Source organism: Carlito syrichta, unplaced genomic scaffold, assembly GCF_000164805.1.
Source record: "Carlito syrichta isolate Samal-C Ts95f unplaced genomic scaffold, Tarsius_syrichta-2.0.1 Scaffold308086, whole genome shotgun sequence".
NCBI classification, from domain to species: Eukaryota; Metazoa; Chordata; class Mammalia; order Primates; family Tarsiidae; genus Carlito; species Carlito syrichta.
The window spans coordinates 445,751-470,742 of record NW_007252182.1 but is presented as its reverse complement, the minus strand read 5'-3'; the positions used below and the strand labels follow the sequence as shown (position 1 = coordinate 470,742).

Sequence of the window (24,992 nt, the reverse complement as noted above, 5' to 3'; positions counted from 1 at the left end):
AAAAAAAAAAAAAAAATGAGTAGTTTTCAGCCATGTTATTTACTACCTTAATTGGCTTATTTCCAAGGCTTTGGATTTAGGTTTGATAAAGTTTGTTTCACTTTCATTCTTATTATTTCCAATGTTTGTTTTTGTAAACCACATGTTGTTTGTAATGGAGCAATGGACAGAAAAGCATACCAGTTTTGTTTCTACATTTTACAAGTTGTAACCCTTAAAGCAGAACTTCTCTACCTGGAATGGGGTATAAAATTGGATTCAGTGGAAGGAGAGTCTGGGGCAAAGGGTGTCAGGGAACAGGAAGTAGGAGGAGCTACCCACGACTTGGTCACAGTTGTAAAGTAGCTAAAACCTGATCCTACCAGAAGTTGTGGAGTATGACTTGATCGGCAGAGTGGAGTCCTAGCTTGAGACCAGGAAGATGAACTCTTCTGACCCCTTGTCTGTCAGTTCATTGGTCCTGAAGTAGAGGGCTGGAGCAAGTACAAGGGCAATCCTGGCTCCTTTCTGCTGAGGGTGGAGGTGAGCTGTTGGTTGCCAGTACAGCAGCTGGAAGATAGGTGCCCAACCTGAGAAAAGGGAGCTGACACCAACAGTGCCCACTACAGTGGGCGCCAGGAGTAGGGCTGGGAGGATGCAGGGAACCTGAGTTGTTTGTATGGCCAGCTCTACTTGGGTCTTCTAGATGAGAATCAGAAACTAGGGCTCTGAACCTGTTCTTTTAATTTTCCCAGGTGGTTCTGTTTCATATCCATGAACAAGAGCCTAGAAAGGTGTCTGTGCATTTTCTTTGTTTTATCTTTTAGCAGAAATAATCCCTTGAGGATTTTCCCACTAAGCCACTTTCACATTGAAAAAAAATTTTTTGTGTGTGTTGAGTCTCACTCTGACCCAGGCTGGAGTGGCATGCTCATGGCCACTGCAGCCTCGATCTGCTGGGCTCAGGCAGTCCTTCCTGCCTCAGCCTTCCAAGTAGCTGGAACTACAGGCATGTGTTACCATGCCCAGCTTTTTTAAAATTTATTTATTGTAGAGACGAGGTCTCACCAAGTTGCCCAGGCTGGTCTTGAACCTCTGAGCTCAGGCAGTCCTCTTGCCTGGGCTTCCCAAAGGGCTGGGATTACAGGTTTGAGCCACTGTGCCTGGCCTCACATTGAAGTTTTAAATGTCAGTATTTACTTTTTATCTCCAAAGGATGAAGATGAAGAAACTGAAAATGAGACAAAGGCTGATCCCGAGCAGCTCGATCAGATGGTTCATCCTATAGCTGAGCGCCTAGACATCCTGCTGTCTTTGCTGTTGTCCTATATTAAAGATGTCTGCTATGTAGATGGTAAATCATAATAGATACCATTTATTGAACACCTACAATGTACCTGGCTCTGTGCTGGACATTTTCCAGACATTATTTCTGATACTAATAAAAATCCTACAAAAATCACTCTTGAGTATGAGTTTAAAAGAGTTTAGAGAGGTCAAGTTACTTGCCAATCTCACATGGCTTGAAAGATTTGTGATTCATAGAAAGCTATGTGATTCTTAAGTCTGGGATTCAGGCTTTATTGTATTTGTCTTCAGAGCCCCTGATGTTTCCACTGACTTACATCAAAGGATAATAGAGTGGTCAATTGTAAGCAGAGATCAAATTACACTCAGGTTGCTCTAGACATTTAAGAATGGTGTAGTAGGCACTGATATATGGTGCTCAGTGTTATGCATTAAGTTTAGAGGGTCTTTACCTGGTACCATCTTTGTGCCAGGTATGGGTACTGTAGTAAACAGCTATGCTTTTTGCCCTCATTGAACTTTAGAGAGTTTGCCATAAAAAAACAGTTTTAAAAAAAAGTCTGTCGTGTTTTTTGAATCACAAAAACAATTTTTTCCCATTCACATTACTAAGTTTAAAAAATGAGCCCAGTGACTAAGAATAATGGAACTTAAATCTGAGTTGACCATGTTAACTGTTTTAACTGTTTGCTGTTATGGAAACATGTTGGCTAAAAGAAAGAAATACATGTTGATTAGAGAAAATTTGGAAACTATAGGAAAAGGTAAAGACAATTGAAATGGCTACATTCCTGGTATTCAGGGAACCCTCATTAGCATTTTGATGTACGTCTTCTGTCAGCATATGTAGGAGTCTTTTTTAATTTGGAGGAGTGACAGCAAATGTAGTGTTTCATAATCTGCTAGTTAAATCCACATGATCATTAACAATTATTTTAGAACAGTGAACATCTTTTCGTATTCACTGTTCTAAAATAATTGTTAATGGTCATGTGGATTTAACTGTTCTCTTACTGTTTTCGCCATTATAAATAACAGTATAGTGAGCACCTCTTGTATAATCATCAGTTATTTGGGGTGGTACATTTCTAGCAGTAGAATTATTGGATAAAAGGACTTCTGCTACGTGAATTGTAAAACTGCCTTTTAGAAGGGTTCGCATATTTGCCATCACAGGTGTGTGTGTGTGTGTGTGTGTGTGTGTGTGTGTGTGTGTGTTGAGGGCCTGCTTCCTTGCCAGCACAGGTGTGTGTGTGTGTGTGTGTGTGTGTGTGTGTGTGTGTGTTGAGGGCCTGCTTCCTTGCCAGTCCTCAAAAAGGAAAATCTGCAAAGTAAAACCAGCATTCTGTTTTCATTATACTTTGCTGGATAATGTTGTATTTTTTTCTTTTTGTGTGTATGTGTTTGAATTGGAGATCCACTCTGTTGCCCAGGCTAGAGTACAGTGGCACACTCACAGCTACCGCAGCCTCAATCTGCTAGGCTCAGTTGATCCTTCGCCTCAGACTTCCAAATAGATGGAACCACAGGCGAGTGCCACCATACCTATTTTATTTACTGTAGAGGTGAGGTCTCGCCATGTTGCTCAGGCTGGGCTTGAACTGAGCTCAGGCAATCCTCGCCTCAGCTTCCCAAAATGCTGGGGTTATAGGTGTGAGCCACTGTACCCAATTATGTTGTATTTCTTAATGGTGTTGTGTTTTTAAAAACCTGGTGGCTGGGCTCGGTGGCTCAGCCTATAATCCTAGCACTTTGGGAGGCCAAGACGAGTAGATTGCCTGAGCCCGGGGATTCAAGACCAGCCCAGGCAACTTAGCGAGACCTCATCCCTACAATAAATAAACAATTAGCTGGGCATGGTAGTACATGCCTATAGTTCTGGCTACTTGGAAGGCTGAGGCGGAAGGATCGCCAGAGTCCAGCAGATCGATGCTGGGGTGGCCATGAGTGTGTCACTGCTCTACGGCCTGGGCGACGAAGTGAGATTCCAACTCTAAAAAATAAAAATAAAAACTTGGCATCTGAATTTTGTAGCTTGCAAAAAACCTGAAATGCCAAATTTTCTTGTAGGTAAAATTGATAACAACAAAACAAAGGATTTATATCGTGATCTGATAAGCATCTTTGACAAACTTCTATTGCCCACCCATGCCTCCTGCCACGTACAATTTTTCATGTTTTACCTCTGCAGCTTTAAGTTGGTAAGTAAAAATATCAGTAATGTTACTTGGCTTATTTTGTTCTTGTCCATAGTTTTTCCTGTAAAAACTGGGGTGGAAAGGATACAATGAGTTGAATGTTTTTTTCCTTGAGCTCATTTTACTAGTTCCCTTAATAAAATTGTATTTCCTTTTGGATATGTGAAAAGCACAGAGGGAATTGCTGCCTGTCTGCTCAGCTAGGTGCTCTGAAGATGTTATCTTGTCTTTGGTCACTAGGTAGTGCCCTTTCCTTTAATTCTAGTCTTTCTGTATTAAAATCTGTGGGCTATTTAACTTCTTTTAAACTCTTTAAAATCTATGGGCTATTTACTTTCCTTTAAACTCTTTCAGGGTTGAGTTCTAAGTAGCCCAAACCAACTTATCATTATTATTATTTTTGAGTCAGGGTCTCACTCTGTTGCCCAGGCTGGAGTGCAGTGGCACAGTTGTAGGTCACCACAGCCTTGACCTCCTGGGCTCAGATCCTTTTGCCTCAGCTTCCTGAGCAGCTGGGGTTACAGGTGCATGCCACCACATCTGGCTGGTTTTTTGCTTTTTTTCGTAGTGATGAGGTCTCACCATGTTGCTAGGCTGGTCTTGTACTCCTGGGTTCAAGTAGTCCTGCTGCTTAAGCCTCCCAAAGTATACTAGGATGCTTCCTTTTTGATCTTCCATCTGTGGTGGGACCACAGCCGAGATGCAGATTTCCATGAAAACCCTTATGGGGAAGACCACCACTCTCGAAGTTGAACCCTTGGATACAATAGAAACTGTAAAGGCCAAGATCCAGGATAAGGAAGGAATTCCTCCTGATCAGCAAAGACTGATCTTTGCTGGCAAGCAACTGGAAGATGGACATACTCTGTCTGACTACAACATTCACAAGAAGTCTACTCTTCATCTTGTGTTGAGACTTTGTGGTGGTGCTAAGAAAAGGAAGAAGAAAACTGGGCTCAGTGGCTCAGCCTGTAATCCTACGCCTTTGGGAGGCTGAGGTGAGTGGATTGCCTGAGCCCGCAGGTTCGAGACCCGCCTGGGCAGCGAGACCTCATCTCTACAATAAATCAAAAAATCAGCTGGGCATGGTAGCATATGCCTGTAACTCCAGCTACTCGGAAGGCTGAGGCGGAAGGATTGCCGGATCCCAGCAGGTTGAGGCTGCGGTGGCTGGGAGCAGCCACTGCATTCTAGTCTGGGCGACCAAGTGAGACTCCAACTCAAAAAAAAAAAAAAGAAAGGAAAAAGAAGTCTTATACAAATCCCAAGAAGAATAAGCATAAGAAAAAGAAGGTTAAGCTGACTGTCCTGAAGTACTATAAGGTGGATGAGAATGGCAAAATCAGTCACCTTCATCAAGAGTACCCTTCAGATGAATGTAGTGCTGGAGTTTTTATGGCCAGCCACTTTGACAGAATTATTGTGGCAAGTGTTGTCTGATTTACTGCTTTAAAAAACCAGAAGAGAAGTAATTGTGTATGGGTTTATAAAAGACATGAACTAACACTTTAAAAGTGTACTGGGATTACGGTGCCTGACTTAATCCAGAATTTTAAAACTTCCAGCTTTGACTTTCTTTTTCGAGAGGAAAATTAAAGAGTGCTCTTTCCTCTTCGCTATTTGTAGCTTCCTAAAACAGGAGCGTATTGGTCATGGGTAAGAAGGTTGAACTCGTTCTGCCCAAACTTGGATGTTCCTAGCTTTAGAAAAGAGCTGTCTGGGAGAAGTTGGAAGTTTAACCTTTGCTAAGAAGCTTAGTCAGTCTGTTTTTTCCATAGTTTGCATAATTAATCAAATACCAGCTGTGCTTTAATACATACTTTCATTCATGGTTAAGTTCAGTGTGTGCAGAGACTGGAAGATACTTTGTACTTGGAGAAGGAGTTCCCATGTGGCGCTCTATGAGTGGATTGCCATGATTTCCAGATCTGACTGACATCAGAATCCTATTTTGTAATATGCCAGTTCCTAAACCTTGTCACAAACCTGTTGAATCTGTAGCTTCAGTGTTGATTTCAACATTCAACTAGGGATCCATTGGGTTATTTAGCACCCAAGATGCCTTTTGTTTTTAATAGTATTATCTCAAGATATTTTAAAATGCGAGACTATGAGACATTCACAAGAAATTAGAACTTTCTTCCCATATAGGTTAAGTAAAAATTTTAGGATCCTGCCGGGCACCGTGGCCAATGCCTGTAATCCCAGCACTTTGGGAGGCAGAGGTGAAAGGATGGCCTGAGCCTAGGGGTTCAAGACCAGCCTGGGCAACTAGGTGAGACCTTGTTTCTACAATAAATCAAAACATTTAGCCGGGCGTGGTGGCACACACCTGTGGTTCCAGCTACTTGGAAGGCTGAGACAGAAGGATCACCTGAGCCCTGCAGGTGGAGACTGCAGTGGCTGTGAATGTGCCACTATGCACTCTAGCCTGGGTGACAGAGTGAGACTTCTACCCGCCCCCTGCCCAAAAAAAATCTTAGGATTCTAATAGCTAGGCTATCTTAAGCCTTAAAAAAGATGAGACCAACACCTTCTCTTTATAGGGATTCGCAGAAGCATTTTTGGAACATCTCTGGAAAAAATTGCAGGATCCAAATAATCCTGCCATCATCAGGCAAGCTGCTGGAAATTATATTGGAAGCTTTTTGGCAAGAGCTAAATTTATTCCTCTTATGTAAGTAACCTAATTTGCCAAGTACTTTTCAATATCGTGCTTTAAATAGAGTATAGCATTGTCTCAAGTCAGAAATATCTGCCTTATTTTTTTGGTCTGACTTTAAAGTGAAAAAAGTTTGTTCCCCCACTCTATGCAAGATGTTTATATTTCTAAGAAACAATTTTAGAAAAAGTGTCTCCTTTTTTTAGATATAAAATCTCATACGCTAGCTAGGCCTTTTGTCATCTGTGTGGTTGCACTTGAAGATCCATTTGTCTTCGTGGGTAGTGTACAGTGTTGTGTACAGTATTTTGATTCTTTTTGTAGGTTTGTCATTTTTTATTTGCATTCCGAATCAATTCTCTCTGTTAAAGCTGAAGAAAAACCCTTTTAAAGGTAATGGAAATACCTATCTAGGAGCCAATTTCTTCCAGTGATCCATGAGGGCATCTTTGGGCAAGGATGCTTTTAAAAACCCTTGTCCAACAACTAAATTGTTGACCCTAGGACTTCATCAGAATCCTGCAGGGATAGTTCCACCAGACTGTCTTTCTTTTGTGATATGTTGGTAAATGTGCCCTAACTTGGCCATATTACGCTATGAGGGCTGGGAGCCCATTGGAGAAGCCCTTCTGAATTGATTAGGAGAACTTGTTCTCCATCCCTGGGGACGTTCTTAGGGACTTGCCTGTTGTTCCTAGAAGGTCGGAGCTGCCCTTCCTTGTAATTGGGAGGTTGTCCTCCCACCCACCTATCCTTTTCCTTCGTTTGTTTGCTACTCCTCTGTTCCTATGGGTAATAAAGAAGTTATGAACTTTTCATGGCTTATAATGAAAGGCAATTGTGTGTTATTTATGTTATTCTGATTTTTAATGAAGTGAGTAAGTTGACTTGAATTTTTGTTTTCTCTAGTACTGTAAAATCATGCCTAGATCTCTTGGCTAACTGGCTGCACATGTACCTTCATAACCAGGATTCAGGAACAAAGGCTTTTTGTGATGTTGCTCTCCACGGACCATTTTATTCTACCTGCCAAGCTGTGTTCTACACTTTTGTTTTTAGACACAAGCAACTTTTAAGTGGAAACCTGAAGGAAGGTCAGTGATATGGGGTTGGTGGACCCAACTGGGATTTCTCTTGTGTCCTCATCAGCTTTTAGAATGATGATTCTTTCCTTTTGTGAGATTTTGATAACTATGGATTCAGAAAACCACACATGCACTCAAACTTTAAGAAATAATTTCAAGCTGTCACAGTGGTACGTGTTTGTTATCCCAGCTGCTTGAGAAGCTGAGATGGGAGAATCACTTGAGCTTAGGAGTTTGAGGCCAGCCTGGGCAACAAAGTGAGATCCTATCTCTATGAAATAATAATAATTTCAAGCAGCTCACAGACCCCTAAAAACCACTTGCTTCAGAGAGTGAAATATGAAGATGTCTTCAGCGGCAAGACTGCAGCCAGTGCCCTGCAGAAAGCTTCTGTTTGATGTGCCTTGTCCTTATAACAGCCTGGTGTTTCCACTTTACAGACAGAACCAAAACACTGGGGAGTAATTTGCCCCAGATCATGTTGTTAGTGGCAGGATTAGAAACTGAAGCCTGGCAAGGTTTATCCTAAATTTTGTGTTCGAATGGATCAAACACCGCTATGTGAAGACTTAGTTAATTCACCAGTTTTCAGTTTTGCTAATTTCTGACGGTTGTTTGTTTGTTTTAATCTATTTTTGTTTTTTAAAATCTAACGGTTGAAATTTGTTTATTAAATTAGTGTGTTTTAGCCGAGCTCGGTGGCTCAGTCTGTAATCCTGTGCTTTGGGAGGCTGAGGTGAGTGGATTGCCCGATCCCGCGGGTTCGAGACCTGCCTGGGCAACTTGGTGAGACCTCATCTCTACAATACATCAAAAAATCAGCGAGCATGGTAGCACATGCCTATAATTCCGGCTACTTGGAAGGCTGAGGCGGAAGAATCGCCGGTGCCCAGTGGGTCGAGGCTGCAGTGGTCAGAAGCGGCCACTGCACCCCAGTCTGGGTGACAGAGTGAGACTCCAACTCAAAAAAAAAAAAAAACTTAGTGTGTTTTAGTTGAAGAGAGTCTCTAAGAACATTGTAATTAAGTCAGGGTGAGTTGTTTTGTGGTGGTGAATAATTCAGTAGCTTTATAGGCCACTTTCTCTAAATGTGGACTTCTCACCCTTGGTACTGGTGACATATTGGGCTGGATTATCCTTCATTGTGGGGGGCTGTCCTATGCACTGTACAATGTTTAGCAGCCTTCACCTACTAGCTGCCAGCAGCAATCTCCACTACCCCACTTATGACAACTAAAACTGTCTTCAGACACTGCTGAATGTCCTCTGGGGCACTGTCTCCTTGGGTTGAGAATGACAGCTCTAAACTGAAACATCTATGTGTTGTGTTTTATATGTATTTGCTGTTATCCTGTATGCTTCTAGAAAGAGATGTGGGTTAAAATTGGTTGTGTAAACTAGTAGGAGGATAAAACTTTATCATAAGATAAGCAAAATGTCTACTTTTCTTTGTATAAATAAATGCCAGGAATCTTGGTTAAAGAGGATATATTTCTGGTAAGCCATGATGTTATCCCATTTATGTAATTTTAATCAAAATATGCACTGAAGAAACTTCCAAGAAAATATACTTCACCAGTTGGTCTCCTTGCCTCTTAAAATAAATGTGATATCTTTATTTTGCCAATGTAGAAGAGAATTATAGTCACTAGTTCCAAGAAAGAGGCTTCTGTCTAACTATGCTTTCTATCTTCAGAGTTTTTTGTTTTTAAAAAATGACAGGCCGGGTTCAGTGGCTCAGCCTGTAATCCCAGCACTTTGGGAGACCAAGGCGAGTGGATTGCCTGAGCCTGTGGGTTCGAGACCAACCTGGGCAACTTGGTGACCTCGTCTTTACAATAAATAAAAAATTAGTTGGGCATGGTAGCACACACCCGTAGTTCCAGCTACTTGGAAGGCTGAGGTGAAAAGAATCACCAGCGCCCAGCAGGTCGATGCTGGGGTGGCTGTGAACATGCCACTGTACTCAAGCCTGGACGATGGAGTGAGACTCCAACTCAAAAAAATTAAAATTAAAATTAAAAAATGACAAATACGAGACAGTTAATGTGCATTTGATAACAATATTCTACTTCCCTAATAATTTAAGACATTCAAGTTAAAATGAGGTTGCTATTTTGTTTTTTGTTGCCTGACATGGTTGTTAGCTGAAATCAAATCACAAGGTCTTTTTCCCCTCTCAATAAACTAAGCATATGCTGGGCTTACAAATAGATATATTTCAAATTGTCATAATCATACTGCCTACGGGAACATGTATTTACTTCCTGCATCTTTAATGGAATAAACTGTCTTTAGAAAACTCCTGGTGGGGCTGGGCGCTGTGGCTCACGTTATAATCCCAGCACTTTGGGAGACTGAGGTAAGGATTGCCTGAGCCCATGGGTTTGAGACCAGCCTGGGCAACTTGGCAAGACCTCATCTCTACAATAAATTTGCTGGACGTCGTGGCACTCGCCCATAGTTCTAGCTACTTGGAAGGTAGAGGCTGCGGTGGCCATAAGCGTGCCACTGCACTCCAACCTGGGGTGACAGAGTGAGACTCCAACTCAAAAAAAAAAAAAAGAAAACTGCCTTAGTCATAAATGGATGTTGTTAACCTAGTGATACTCTCTTAGGCCAGCCGCTTTTTGACTGTCTGCATAGGCCTTTATATAAAGCATTTCTGCAAATACTTTCTTAATTGTACCTTAAAAAATTCTTTTTGTTTTAAATCAAAGGTTTAAGGTATCTTCAAAGTCTAAATTTTGAACGTATAGTGATGAGTCAACTAAATCCTCTGAAGATTTGCCTGCCCTCAGTGGTTAACTTTTTTGCTGCTATCACAAAGTAAGTTATTTATACTTTTTTGATGAAAACTGTTTAACCATTTGCACTTGGAGACAACTTGACTGCACTTTTTCACAAAATAGTGAAAAAATGAATCATTTCATATTAAATTGTAAAGTGTTATGACCAATTATTTTAATGATATTTGGCTTAGAATGGAGTTTTGGACATTAAGGAACTTACTTATGACAAAAAAAATCAAAAATTTTTATCTTTTTTTTTTTTGAGTCAGAGTCTCACTCTGTTGCCCAGGCTGGAGTGCAGTGGCATGCTGCTCATGGCCACTGCAGCTTCAACCTGCTGGGCTCAGGTGATCCTTCCACCTCAGATGTCCAAGTAGCTGGAACTGCAGTCTTGTGCCATCATGCCTGGCTAATTTTTCTTGATTTATTGTAGAGATGAGGTCTCGCCAAGTTGCCCAGGCTGATCTCGAACCCATGGGTTCAGGCAGTCCTCTTACCTCGGCCTCCCAAAGCGCTGGGATTACAGGCTTGTACCACCGCCCCTGGCCTATCTTATATTTTTCTAGCGTGTGATAACATGCGAAATAGTCACCAACATACACTGCAAGTTCATTGATATATTTTGTGCAATAGTGGTTTTTTTGATGCCTTCCACCTGGTGTTTTTCTATTTAAGCAGATAACACAGTCTCATTTTCTTCCTCCCATATTAATATGTAATTTATTGTCTGGTCTCTTGTTCAAGGATGATGTGGAAGGACACACTCTCAACTGATTAGTCATATCTCAGTATATGTTCCATCTCTTTATTGCTTTTTCATGCAATTTGATTGGAAAATGTCAAAGAAACATATATTTTTGAAAAATATGTGCTGGCATAATTTTGTTCTGTATAATCACCAGCAATCTCTTTATGTCCCCTGAGATGTTTGCTAGATTTACAATGTCCCTTCAGAAGGGATATATGAGAGCAAAGGGTTAAAAGTAAGTTTGTGTTTGTGTTAGTATTGTAAGATTGTTAAATTTCTGTGTAATTAGTAATGGTAAAGCATTAAGAAACCAATAATGCAATCTTTGGAGAAAGTACTGCAATACAGCTATTGTTTTTAGACTTTGATGGCAAATTTCTACTACTTTTATCCAAAGGGAGGCCTATGCACTTTGAAATAAGTAGGGCGACCAGCCTGGGCAACTTGGTGAGACCTCGACTCTACAATAAATAAATAATTAGCCAGGTATGGTAGCACGCGCTTGTAGTGCTGGCTACTTGGAAGGCTGAGGCAGAAGGATCACTGGAGCCCAGCAGGTCAACACTGGGGTGGCCGTGAGCATGCCATTGCACTCCAGTCTGGTTGACAGAGTGAGACTCCAACTCAAAAAAAAAGAAAGAAAGAAGGCAACCAGTAAGCTGAGAGGTGTAAGCCAAAGATGCTCATGAGAGTGACTCCTGTAATAGGAATAAAAACAAACTGGATACAGGGGCAATATCTACCTATTGGAGACTGGCTTAAAGAAGGACTGTATTGTCTCAGGCCTGGTGGCTTTAGCTAATCCATAGCCTTTACTGTGTACCAGGCACAGTGCTAAGCATTTTACATGGACTCATTGAATCCTTACACAAACCTGTGGCTGTATTCTTAACCACTACTTATAGGTGCAGGTACAGAGAGGCTAAAATCATTTGCCTAAAATCATACAGCCAGACTATAACAGAGCTGAGAGTTGAATACAGGCAGTCTGCCTTCTTTGTAAGCATTCACTGAGTTATCCTCCTTTATGAAGAAAGCAAGTTGGAGACCTTGGGCATTTAATTAGGATATTCAGGTGGGATCATAGCTTAAAATCCTCAACAGTTAGGAGTCTGTTCCCTTTTCATCTCTCTGTCCCCTTTGGGTGGCTTGCCATCCTCATTCAGCAAACTTAGTTCTCCCTTCCTGGACGTCTAATTCAAGGTTTCCATCACCTGAGATCTCAACAATGGTAGTGAGACATTTAGTCTGACCAAGAGCTCACCAAGTTGCCCAGGCTAGTCTCGAACCCCTGAACTCAGGCAGTCCTCTCACCTCTGCCTCCCAAAGTGCTGGGATTATAGGCTTGAGCCACCGCACCTGGCTGTTCTGTGAATTTTTAAAAGTGAGTCTTTGTTGGGATTTCAGCTGTGCTTTTCTGTGTTGGGAAGGACAGTTTAGGAACGATCCCAGGTACAGAGGCCCATCAAGCAGGCTCATCAAGGGTGGACCTCTGCTCTGCTTCATCGGGCTTCACTCTCCCAGCTGCTTCCCATCTTCCAGCAATGTGCTAAACCTTTCACCACAACCAGCTAATCTAAAAAATTAGCTGGTTGTGGTGACACAGACCCATCATTCCAGCTGCTTTGGAAGGCTGAGGTGGAAGGATTGCCTGAACCCAGCAGGTCAAGACTGTGGTGACTGTGAGTGTGCCACTGCACTCCAGCCTGAGTGACAAAGTGAGACTCCTACTTATAAAAAATAAAATAAGAATAAATTTCTTTATATGTTAAGTAGGGGTGGAATATTCATAGATTTCATGGGAAAGAGGTGGCGATTTCTAAGAATTAAGAGTCCACCTAGTTTATTGCTATAAATGGGCAGGGTCTCAGAGCTGGCATGTGCTGGAGGGTGTGTCATATAGCTTGCTAATGCAGTATAATAAGGGTATAATTGGGCAAGGTCGAGTAGTGGGCCAATTAGTTGCCATCTTGGTTCTAGCTGGCTCTAATCGGTTCTTAACCGCATCCTGTTTTCCACTGGTGGGGGGAGTGGTCAGAAAACCAGGCTGTTCACTTCAGAAACTGTTTCAGCCACTTGTTGTGAGAAATTAACTTTGCTCTTTATTTTACAAAGCTAGTGCTTTTAATTACTATCTCAGACTGAGTGTGGTGGCTTATGCCTATATAATCCGAGCACTTTGGGAGGCTGAAAAGTTTTGAGACTATCTTGGGCAACATGGCAAGACCTCGTCTCTACAATAAGTAGAAAAATAAGCTGGGTTTGGTCGTATGCATTTGTAGTCCCAGCTACTTGGGAGGCTTAGGTGGAAGGATTGTTTGAGCCCAGTTGGCTGAGGCTGTGATAGCCTGATCAGGCCACTACACTCTAGCCTGCACATCAGAGTGAGACTCTGATTCAAAAATAAGTAAATAAAATAAAAATTACTGTCAGTTTTGCTGGTTTATACTCCCACGAGGAGTAGAGGGCCAAAAGCAAGCTTTGCTAATGGAACAGAAATAGAAGGAAGTTGCTTAAAGTTGTGATGTTGTCCTGACATCCTGAGGATAGATATCTGATGGTACTGGGGGGAGGGCGCAGGGTGCTAGGAAGAGAGTGGCAGGAGGAAGCTCAGTCTTGGTCTTGGAGAAGCTGTCTTGTAAGTGATTTTTCAAGTTGCTGAGTCCTTCAGAGATAGCCATCAGAAACATTGACAACATACAGGTTCTGTTTTTTTTAATTATGTGTTCTTCTGTCTAACTCTTCTCATATACCATGCCTCTTCCTTTCTTTACCATTTTTTGGGACCATGACTCAGTCACCCTCATGTTCCTCCTTCTGTAAAGTCCTCATTTCATCTTCAGCAGCCAAGTCTCCATGTGGCTCCTTGGTAACTCCTGGATCCCTTTTCTCAACCTCTGTCTCTCGCAGTAAAGTAAACAGACACCTATATAATTATGCAAACTGAATGTTTCACCTTGTGAACATTTCCTTTTAGTGTGTAATACCTATTAATCTGAGACAAATTTCATATTCTGAGTGATAGCCACATTTTCTTTTTTTAGCAAACTTACAGATCGTAAACCCAGAGCACTGTACCCTAAAAATGTTGCTTTCTGTTATTTTTACTAGCACTTGCTATATTCAGCAATATCTGTGTGGTCAGTACAGTTGTCACACAAGTCACATTCATGCAGAGTAATGCCAGCATGTAAATGCCTCTGTTTTGGTGTTCCACAGTAAATACCAACTAGTCTTCTGCTACACTATCATTGAAAGGAACAATCGCCAGATGCTACCAGTTATAAGAAGTACGGCTGGAGGGGACTCAGTGCAAACTTGCACAAACCCACTGGACACCTTCTTCCCCTTTGATCCTTGTGTGCTTAAAAGGTGGGTACTCTTGGCTGGCCCAGTAGTTCACACCTGTCATCCTAACATTTTGAGTGGCCGAGGTGGGAGGTCTTCTTGAGCCTAGGAGTTTGAGACCAGCCTAGGCAACATAGTAAAACCCAATCTCTCCCAGAAAAAAAAAAATTAGCCAGGCATGGTGGTGCGTGCCTATCGTCCCAGCTCCTCAGAAGGTTGAGGCAGGAAAACCACTTGAGCCCAGTGGTTTGAGGCTGCAGTGAGCTATGATCACACCACTCTGCTCTGGCCTGGACTACATAGCAGGACACTGTTTCTACAAAAGAGAAAAAAAGGCAGGTGCTCTTCAACATTGACACTGTTGGAGGTGAATTTAAATATGAACTTGTGTTTGCTTTTTCCAAGGTTGGGAATTAGGACTTTTTTGTCCTAAGTGACCCTTCCCGGCTGTTGAGGAGAATCTCATGGCCTCCCTGCATGGTTCACAGGCCTGAAGTAGACAATACTTGGCAGAATCTGCTGAGTGTCACAGGCACACCTGGGTTTGCAGAATTTCACCCCAGCCAGAGCCCAGATTGAACCCCAGGGATTTGTCATTTTTGTCTTTCTGTACATCTGCTGGTTTAAACATGAAGGGTATGAGGGTGAAGGCACCAGGAGAGGGAAGTGCTGTCTTTTCTTGGGTCAGGATTTTTTGCCAAGTGACTTGCTCCTTCCTCTAGAAACCACATTTCATACTGCTGCACAGCATAAACAAAAGTCAAATGATTCATCTCAATGAGTTATTCTAGAAAACCACCAGCATGACCATCAGGGACTGTCTGGTCGGTTCCCCAAGGCTTGCTTGACTAAAACCAGATTACTCGCTTTCCCTAGGCTTCGTTTTCAGCAAATTACCGTAGGAATATTTAAAAAGGGAGTTCCAGAATGCCAGTTTCCTTTTCATCTGGTTATAATATAACTCACTTGTCAGGCTTTGTGGTGCTTTCGCACAATTTCACTTGGAAATGGAGAGATGAGCAGCAGCAGGTGTGACGGCATTTGCAGGAGCAGCGCTCATCTTTCTCTGGCACACAGAGAGCCACGTTAGTTTCACTACTGACTCAGTCTTCTTTGACGTCATTCTTCGAGCCATAGTTTTCACTTCTTGGTTTTGGGAAATGGGTCTTGTGAGAAAAGATCTAAACACACTTTGGCTTTGGCTTAAGTATTTACGTTGACTTTGCAATGTGATCCTTGTTGGCAGATCAAGGAAATTCATCGATCCTATTTATCAGATATGGGAAGACATGAGTGCTGAAGAGCTTCAGGAATTCAAGAAACCCATTAAGAAGGTACATTTGTGATTCAACACTTGGAGTAAGCTCCTCCGCGATTACAGGTCACGGTCAGATACTAAGTGGCAATATTGCACTTCAAAATACTGTGTTGTATTCATTCTGCCTTTATAAAATTCCAAGCCCAGGCTATGTTCTTATTATTAAAAGACTTTTTGCTTTTTTGATGGATTGCTTAAAACAGACACTTCACACATTGACTTTGGGAAGTGCAGGTTAATAGCGAATTAGCTGAACAAATTAAGTTCTTACCACCTGATCATTATTACCAAGTAACAATCTCCAAGTGCCACACATTGAAACCATCCTGGAAGTTTGAATTAATTGTATAGATCTTCATGAATGCATGAAGATGTGATCTCAGCATTTCCTCCAGTACACAGTAGGTGGAGCTGGGACACCTACTGCCGAAGAAGAAAGTTAGGGCCAGGCATAGTGGCTCACCCTGTAATTCCAGCACTTTTGGAGGCAGCGGCAAGAGGATTACCTGAGCTCAGGGGTTCGAGACCAGCCTCTGAGCATCATGGCGAGACCATATCTCTAAAAATAAATGAATAAATCAGCTGGATGTGGTGGCACATGCCTGTGGTTCCAGCTACTTGGAAGGCTGAGGTGGAAGGGTCACCTGAACTCAGTAGGTCGAAGCTACAGTGGCCGTGAACGTGCCACTCCAGACTGGACCACAGAGTGAGACTCCAACTCAAAAAAAAAAAAAAAAGAAGAAGAAAGTTAGAATCCAATAAATCCGTGGTTCCCAACCTTTTTGGCATCAGGGGGACCAGTTTCATGGAAGACAATTTTTCCACAGACCGGAGTGCAGGGGATGGTTTTGAGTTGATTCAAGCGCCTAATGTTTATTGTGCACTTTATTTCTATTATTATTACATTGTAGTATATAATGAAATAAATATACAACTCACCATTTAAAAAAAGGTACAGACAGAAGTGGTAAATAAAATAATATGCAGGGCCACATGCAGACTAAAATAAGTGTCAGATTCTGACTTAAAGTCTGCCACCAGATGCAGCTGGCAATTGAAGTACACCAACTCACTTGCCACTCACTGATAGGGTTTTGCTATGAGTCTGCAAGCAATTGGTTTATTACGGTCTCTGTGCAGTCAAACCCCACTGCTAATGTTAATCTGTATTTGTACCTGCTCCCCAGCACTAGCATCACCACTTCAGCTACATGTCTGATCATCAGGCATTAGATTCTTACAAGGAATGTGCAACTAGATCTCTTGTGTCACAGGTTACAATAAGGTTTACACTCCTTTGAAAATCTAATGCTGCTGCTGATCTGACAGGAGGTAGAGCTCAGACAGTAATGTGAATGATGGGGAGTGGTTGTAAATATGGATGAAGTTTTGTTTGCTGGCTTACTTACTGGCTCGCCAGCCTGCCACTCACTTCCTGCTGTGCGCCCCTGCTTCCTAACAGGACACGGACTGATACCGGTCCAAGGCCTGGGGGTTGGAGACCCCTGCAATAAATCAGGTCACTGTTCTCTTTCTTTGTAACACGTTTCATTCCACATTAAAAGTCAGTTTTAATGTGCCTTTTTTTTTGCATTGGACTCTCACTCTGTCACCCAGGCTGGAGTGTTACACTCAAGGCTACCACAGCATCGACCTGCTGGGCTCCTTCTCCCTTAGCCTTCCAAGTAGTTAGAACTACAGGTGTGCACCACCGGCTACTTTTTGGTTTATTGTAGAAATGAGGTCTCGCCATGTTGCCCAGGCTGGTTTTGCATTCCTGCGCTCAGACAATCCTCTTGCCTCCGCCTCCCAAGTACTGTTATTACAGGCATGAACCACTCCACCCAGTCTTTTCTTTTTATTAAGTAAGCATTGGAAAGTTCATTTTATAATTTCCTTTATATTTTTCATGGAGAGAAAGGGTCATTCATTCACAGTATGAATAAATGACATACAATTCATTCACAGTGTGAAGTCATTCATTCACAGTGTGAATAAGTGACACTGAGCAAGAATGACCTGTCATATTGCCTGTCCTCACTGAACTTAACATTTGTTTACAAATCACTTTAAACAAATACAATATGTGATGAGCAATGATGTGGGTGGTTCAAAATAAAGAAGTGTCTTTCAGAGGAAGCTTTTTTTTGTTAAAAAAAATTTTTTATGGACTCTGTCACCCAGGCTGGAGTACGGTGGCATGATTACAACTCACTGCATTCTCCTGGGCTCAGGCGATGATTCTGTCAGCTTCCTGAGTAGCTTGGACTACAGGTGCATACTCCCTTGCCTGGCTAATTTTTTATTTTTTCATAGGCCGTTCTCGAACAGTCCTCCCAAAGTATTGTAATTACAAGCATGAACCACTGCACCCAGTATTTTTTTTAAATAAATAAGCATTGGAAAGTTCATTTTATAATTTTCTTTATATTTTTCATGGAAAGGGAGGGTCATTCATTCACATTGTGAATGAATTTCATACAATAGGTATAACACTGAGCAAGAATGACGTTACCTATCCTCGCTGAACTTAAAATTTGTTTACAAATCACTTTAAACATACTGTGTGATGAGCAATGACATGGGTGGTTCAAAATAAAGAAGTGCTTTTCAGAGGAAGCTTTTTTTTGTTTAACAATTTTTTATCAGCCGGGCGTGGTAGCGCATGCCTGTAATTCTGGCTACTTGGAAGGCTGAGGCGGAAGGATTGCCGGAGCCCAGCAGGTCGAGGCTGTAGTGGCCAGGAGCGGCCACTGCACTCCAGTCTGGGCAACAGAGTGAGACTCCAACTCAAAAAAAAAAAAAATTTATTTTTATTTTTATTTTTTATGATTTCACTCTGTTGCCCAGGCTGCAGTGCAGTGGTATGATTACAACTCACTACCGCCTCCTGGGCTCAGGTGATCATTCTGCCTCAGCTTCCTGAGTAGCTTGGACTACAGGTGCACATTCCCATGCCTGGCTAGTTTTTTAATTTTTTCATAGGCCATTCTTGAACAGTCCTATCAAAGTACTAGAATTCCAGGCACAAGCCACTGCACCAGGCCTGTTTGTTTTTTTAGAGATACGGTCTTGTGATATTGCCCAGGCTAGGCTTGAATTTCTGGGCTCAAGCGATTCTCCTGTCTCGGTCTCTCAAGTAGCTGGGACTATAGGAGTGAGCGATCACACCTGGCTTGGGTGGAAGGTTTTGAAATTAGGATCTTATTTTCTTTGTGTTCACCTTTATACAAGTAGCACATTCTCAAGGAAAGGAATTCTCGAAAGCTTTTCAGTCACCATTTTGTGATCTTACTGGTGGTTTATGTTTTATACAGGAAATTGTGGAGGATGAAGACGATGACTTTTTGAAAGGTGAAGTGCCTCAGAACGATGCTGTGATTGGGATTACGCCGAGCTCTCTTGATGCGCATTTCCGAAGTCCTTCGAGTAGTATGGGCTCCCCACCTGTGCTATACATGCCAGACCAGTCTCCTCTCCTCTCGAGGACTTGTGACTGAGTTGTGACGTTCTTTCCTATCCTGCATCAGGCCCTTCAGCACCCAGTTCGTGCTGTTTGGGCATTGCCTTGAACTTGAACGAGTGCCTGCCTCGGGTATCGGACTTTCAAGTTAGACTTAATCTAGTGTCTGAACAGACTTTTTTTCTCCCTTAGAGTAAAAAGACTGAATATCATGTGCAATATTTTACAGTGGGGTTGATGATACGTATTGAGGACTTTACTTCTTTGTTTATTGTGTACTTTTTTGTGTTACAGCTTTTTGACATAATTATGTAATTTCTAATATAGGCAGCAGCCTGTTTTAACAAGTTGCCTTTTTAAAATAGGTTTTTGTCAGAGCCATGGTCACAAGACTTTGTTGCTCTGCTTTCAGTGAAGAATCCTCTAGGATAAATCCTCTGTTTACAGACTAACTGGAATGGATTTATTTTGGCAACATTGTTTACCTTCTGCTGTAATGGTGATTGTGTTGGGATTTTAGTGGGGTGCAGAGAAAATAGAAGAATAGTAGGGGGGGGGTAGCCAGACCTGGTATGGAATAGGAAAGTTGGGGCTGGCACTAGAAAAGATTTCCAGGGACTTCAGAGACTATGCAAAGCCAGTAGGGGGAGAGAAACAGAATCAGATACTGCCACCATGTGAAAATGTGTTTAGAGAAGAATGGAGGTCTGGGTAATGAACCTCCCATTGAGTGAACTGAAGTTGGGCTTGGCTTGTGTAACACATGATACATGATTTCTCCTTCGACTCTCAAGCGTTCTGTGAGAACTGGAGCTGCCCTGTGAGAACTGGAGCTGCCCGTTGGTAGCAGTTAGATCACGTTACTTTTAACCAGCATTACTTGGTTACTTTGAGAATTTCTTTATTCAACAGGAAAAAAATATTTTGGTTATTTGGTGGCATGGTTTTGCTAGCAACAGTAGGCCTGCAGTCTCCATCTGATGGGTGTGTATGTCATGGATTCAGCTTGATAAGCTCGTCCACAAACTCTTGGTATTTTTATAACTAAACAATGAGAGGGAATGTCTAGGATAACCTCGCTTTATACCAACTTGTGCAAGCACTGTTAGAGTCATTTTGAAGCTCAAGCATATTTTCGCTTTGTTTCCTATATGTTTTAGTTGTTTGTGAAAACGGCTGTCTTTAAATATATTTATTTTTCTGCCTCTTCTATTTATTTAAAGGCAAGCAGTATTTTCATGATCATAAATATTTTATAATGAAATACTTCCTCTTTCCTAGGGCTTTGTATGTTCTTATATAATTACATTGATGGCATGTTCTTGTATAATTACATTGAGTGTGGAGTTTGAATTTCAGTCTATAAATACTTCTTTGGAAAATATAAATTTTTATTACTTCAAAGGTTTTGGAAAGTCATGTGAGAACTTTAAGGTTTTCTTTTTTTTAACTACTGACAAAAGTGGATTTTTGTATATTGGATAAAATGAGTAAGTGAAATTGTACCCACAAAAATTAACCATAAGTGGGGTCTTTGTGGTTGGGAAGAAGTTTTAATGTAGAAGAATGTATTTACAAATAAGTCTGTTCAATTAATAGAGGAGTTTGAGCAAAATAATCCATTGTGAAAATAAAACACTGACATGGTTAGCCTGAAATTTGCATTCTTATGCTAATAAAGGGAGGTACCCCAATGAAAGGACTTCTCACATAAATGTTCTTTTGATTTCTGTGTGTGTTTTTACTGATTAAATGTATTAAAGCACCATCTTGCCATGGAAAACTGCTCCTAAGGCCTCACCATTAAAAGGGAGAAATAAGCCAGGCTCGGTGGCTCAGCCTGTTATCCCGTGCCTTTGGGAGGCTGAGGTGAGTGGATTGCCTTAGCCTGCGGGTTCGAGACCCACCTGGACAGCGAGACCTCATCTCTACAATAAATCAAACATCAGCCGGGCGTGGTAGCGCACGCCTGTAATTCCGGCTACTCGGAAGGCTGAGGCGGAAGGATCGCCGGAGCCCAGCAGGTCGAGCCTGCAGTGGCTGGGAGCGGCCACTGCACTCCAGTCTGGGCGACCGAGTGAGACTCCAACTCAAAAAAAAAGTCCAAAAAAAAATAATAAATAAATAAAAGGGAGAAATAGCCAGGCTCGGTGGCTCAGCCTGTAATCCCATGCTTTGGGAGGCTGAGGTGAATGGATTGCCTGAGCCCACGGGTTCGAGACCCGCCTGGGCAATTTGGCGAGACCTCATCTCTACAATAAATCAAAAACTAGCCGGGTGTGGTAGCGCGCGCCTGTAGTTCCAGTTAATTGGAAGGCTGAGGCGGAAGGATCGCCGGAGCCCAGCAGGTTGAGGCTGTGGTGGCCGGGAGCAAGCCACTGTACTCCAGTCTGGGCAACAGAGTGAGACTCCAACTGAAAAAAAAAAAAAAAAAGGGAGAAATATTGCTGGTGTGACTGAGAATGTTCAGAAACTATTTGCATGCTGTGATGAGGATTGGTGTGTTTGAAGGATCAGCTCCCCCCTCACACCCATCTGAGAGTGACAAGTGACAGGCTTAAAAAGTTACATGCTTTGAAGTAACATCTATGGAGAAAAACTCTGAAGTCTCTTTGGAAATTACACAACAACAATGGGAATTTTCCATGCCTCTTACTAAAAAGCAAGTCTTCAATTGTAAGTCCCTGGGTCCATCCTTTTGTCTTTGTGCTATGGCTGGGTCTTCCTTGCTAAGTAGCTGAATTATATGCAAGTGTGAAAAGACTAGTGCCTTACAAAGTGTCATACATACCAGACCTGGCTTTCCTTCTTAATCAACTGTTTGACCTTGAGTAAGTTACCTAATCTCTCTCTGAACTTTTACTGAGCTATAAAATGGGAAATAACTGATAACTACTGTAGGGTTTTGAGGATTCACTGCATGTAAAAGTCTGTTCATAATAGCTGCTTGGCTACCTTGTAAGAACGTCTAAGCAGGAAGCATGTTCATGGTAAGTTCCTTTCAAGGTTGCGATAACTTGTTTCTTCCATGTTGCCTCCTTGGTGCCAATTTAGATCTGAACTACAGAGGAAGGGCCAGAGTGCCCCCCAGTCAGTGTTTATTGTGGTGACTTTTAACCTCAGTTATGCCCTGGGGAGCTTTGAAAAACAAGATGCAGGCCCAGTGCAATGGCTCACATCTGTAATCCCAGCACTTTGGGAGGCTCAGGCAAGAGGATTGACTGAGCCAGAGGCTTGAGGCCAGCCTGGGCCACTTGGCAAGACCTTGTCTCTACAGTATACCAAAAAATTAGCCAGGTGTGGTGGTGCACACCTGTGGTTCCAGCTACTTGGAAGACTGAGGTAGAAGGATCGCCTAAACCCAGCTGGTAGAGGCTGCGGTAGCTGTGAGTGTGCCACTGCACTTCAGCCTGGGTGACAGAGTGAGACTCAACTAAAAAAAAATTAGCCAGGCGTGGTGGTGGGCACCTATAGTCCCAGCTACTTGGAAGGCTGAAGCGGAAGGATCACCTGAGTCCAGCAGGTCAAGACTGTGGTGGCTGTGAGCGTGCCACTGCACTCCAGTGTGGGCGACAGAGTGAGACTCCAACTTAAAAAAAAAGATGCCAAAGCCCACACAGCCCAATTTGACCTGTTGGATCTGATCAGTTTGTGGGAAAGGGAACTGGACATTGAGAATCTGTTTAAAGCCCCCCTGGTGATTCTTAAGGTTCAGGCAGCCTTGAGAATGGTTCATTGATTTATAACTGCATAATTTAATTTTAACTGATTGAGCATCCATAGCTCCACTATACTTTCCTCCATCAGTGCTTTCCCCTTGTGAATTTCATGGTTACTCCATGGATCTTATAGTAGCATTTATAATGTGTATAATAATTTGGATTCTTTCACTAAATGCCAGATTTTTATTTAATGTTCATTTTTCACTGGTTGTGATACACATCATGGTGTTGCTGTAATGAGATTAAACCACTCAAGAGTTGATCATGATCATTACTTTTATTATAGATACAACTGTGAAAACATCTTCCACGCCTGGAAGGTTTGGTATTGGCATTTGCTTGGTTGATTTTATTTTCTATTAATATTTTTGGTGAATAGCGATAAATAAAATATTTTTTTTAATGAATCAGAGTCTCACTCTGTCGCCCAGGCTGGAGTGCAGTGGCATGCTCATAGCCATCACAGGCTTGACCTGCTGAGTTCAGGTCCTTCGCCTCTGTCTTCCAAGTAGCTGGAACTACAGGCATGCGCCATCACGCCCGGCTAATTTTTCTTGATTTATTGTAAAGACGAGATCTCGTGAAGTTGCACAGGCTGGTCTTGAACCTGTGGGCTTAGGCAATCCTCTTTATCTCGACCTCCTAATGAGAGGGCCGTAATAAAGTATACCTTAGACTTAAGTTAAGAGCATGCTATAACCCAGTAAGTATGTTATCAGCTTGTGGACAATAGCACAGCCATTTTTAGTTTTCTGTCTTAAAACATAACCTGTAACTGTTTAAAGTTCCAGTTATGGGAAAAACTGCAAAGCTTCAACCCCTTCCCTTATCTCACTTTCCCCTTAGCAACATCCAATCAGGTGCCAGGGGGTAATCACCTAAGTTTCCAGATGTCTCTGCAACTTCCCTAGCTAGTGGACCAAGGTCAGCCCAAGTCAGGCTAGCCAGTCCTCCACGATTAAGCTGACCACCAGAGGTTACTACCCAATTAAATGGTAACACAACTGGAAAGCCCCCCCAAACTCCTCCTCCCTTTGTGTAAAAGCCTAAAAGGCATCTGCTTAACGAAATCAGAGCCTCTGAATGTACTCCGCTGTGTCAGCTGTCGACAGAGGCCCAGGCTCGAGCTTGTAAATAAAGACCCTCTTGAACTTTCATCAGAATTGGCTCTTGGTGGTCTCTCGGATTGAACTTTTGGCCACTACACTAAAGTGCAGGAATTATAGGCATGAGCCACTGTGCCCGGCCAGTTTTTCTTGAGTTAATGTATTTCCCAGGGGATGGATTATGAACCTTAAGTCTTGCTACTATTTGCCATAGAACATTGTCATAAACTTAGTACAAAGTAGTAATATAGTCATTTATAATTTAAAATTTTCATTTTAATAATTTACAATTTTTTATTTTGTTACTTAATCATTTTTAATCGCTGTTGCCCAGGCTGTAGTGCAATTGCACCATCGCGACTCACTGCAGCCCCCACCTCCTGGGCTCAGATCTTCCCACCTCAACCAAGTAGCTGGAACTACAGGAGAGTGCCGCCACGCTCGGCTAATTTTTAAAATTTTTTGTAGAGACGAGGTCTCGCTATGTTGCCCAGGCTGGGCTTGAACCCCTGAGCAAAGGCAATTCTCTCGCCTCCGCCTGCAAGTGTTGGGATTACAGGCGTGAGCCACTGCACCTGACCCGTTTCCAAATTTTAGTAAAGAGCCCAGCGTGAGACTCCTTCCACGATGGGCCATACAGTGTCTTGCTGATCTTTCCCCGGGCTCCAGGCCGCGTGTGTGAGCGCCTACTGGATTCCAAGCACAAAGTGTTATTGATGACTTTCAAATGTGTGGGGCTAGCGCAGTTCAGGATCTGTTTTCCCAGTTTAAGACTGTTCACGTTTAAGACTGTTACTCACTGAATACAATCCTACGGAGCAGCACAGCAGGATCCCAAACTCAAATTTGCAGAAGGTTCACACTTGAGTGGCAGAGGCAGCAGTGATCTAAAGCGCAGCAGGCCGTCGCCGGGACCGCTTTCGGTCAGGCGGGCTTTTCGCCAGGACTTTGAGAGCTAAGGCTCTAGTTGCGAGCGCAGCTCCGGGCGCCTGCCGCTCCTCCGCCTCACTCCCACGCTTTTGGAGCTACATTTCCCACCACCGCTTGCGGGAGAGGCGGGCCGCTTCCGGGGCCCCTTCCCTTTTGGACCACGTTTCCCATGGGGCCTTGCGGCCCAGCCCCGGGTTTGCTCCGGCTCCGCGGGCGGTGTCGCCGCCGTCTGGACTGCACTTCCCGGCAGCGCCAGCGGCTGGGCGGTACGGGGCAGGGAGGGACCCCGCGGCCTGAGGGGCGGGGGCGGCGGGCGGCCCGGGGCTGGGGGGG

General features: G+C 42.8%; 2 protein-coding genes across 3 annotated transcripts in view; both read left to right on the top strand.

Annotated features, from left to right (window-relative positions):
- RRN3 (RRN3 homolog, RNA polymerase I transcription factor) overlaps nucleotides 1-20,616 on the top strand; it is a 37,862-nt gene extending 17,246 nt beyond the window's left edge. For both annotated transcript variants that reach the window (XM_008064857.2, XM_021715942.1), the window contains 8 exons: nucleotides 1,195-1,333; nucleotides 3,358-3,488; nucleotides 6,032-6,162; nucleotides 7,057-7,241; nucleotides 9,953-10,061; nucleotides 13,992-14,144; nucleotides 15,367-15,454; nucleotides 18,756-20,616. In XM_008064857.2, the coding sequence (XP_008063048.2) occupies nucleotides 1,195-1,333; nucleotides 3,358-3,488; nucleotides 6,032-6,162; nucleotides 7,057-7,241; nucleotides 9,953-10,061; nucleotides 13,992-14,144; nucleotides 15,367-15,454; nucleotides 18,756-18,938 (1,119 nt within the window). In that variant the 3' untranslated portion in view covers nucleotides 18,939-20,616. The remainder of the gene's footprint in view (nucleotides 1-1,194; nucleotides 1,334-3,357; nucleotides 3,489-6,031; nucleotides 6,163-7,056; nucleotides 7,242-9,952; nucleotides 10,062-13,991; nucleotides 14,145-15,366; nucleotides 15,455-18,755) is intronic.
- LOC110596262 (ubiquitin-40S ribosomal protein S27a-like) lies at nucleotides 4,174-4,925 on the top strand. Its single transcript, XM_021715943.1, has 2 exons — nucleotides 4,174-4,444; nucleotides 4,723-4,925. The coding sequence occupies exons 1-2, from the start codon at nucleotides 4,186-4,188 to the stop codon at nucleotides 4,923-4,925; spliced, it is 462 nt and encodes a 153-aa protein (XP_021571618.1). The 5' UTR covers nucleotides 4,174-4,185.
- Nucleotides 20,617-24,992: the final 4,376 nt, after the last annotated feature.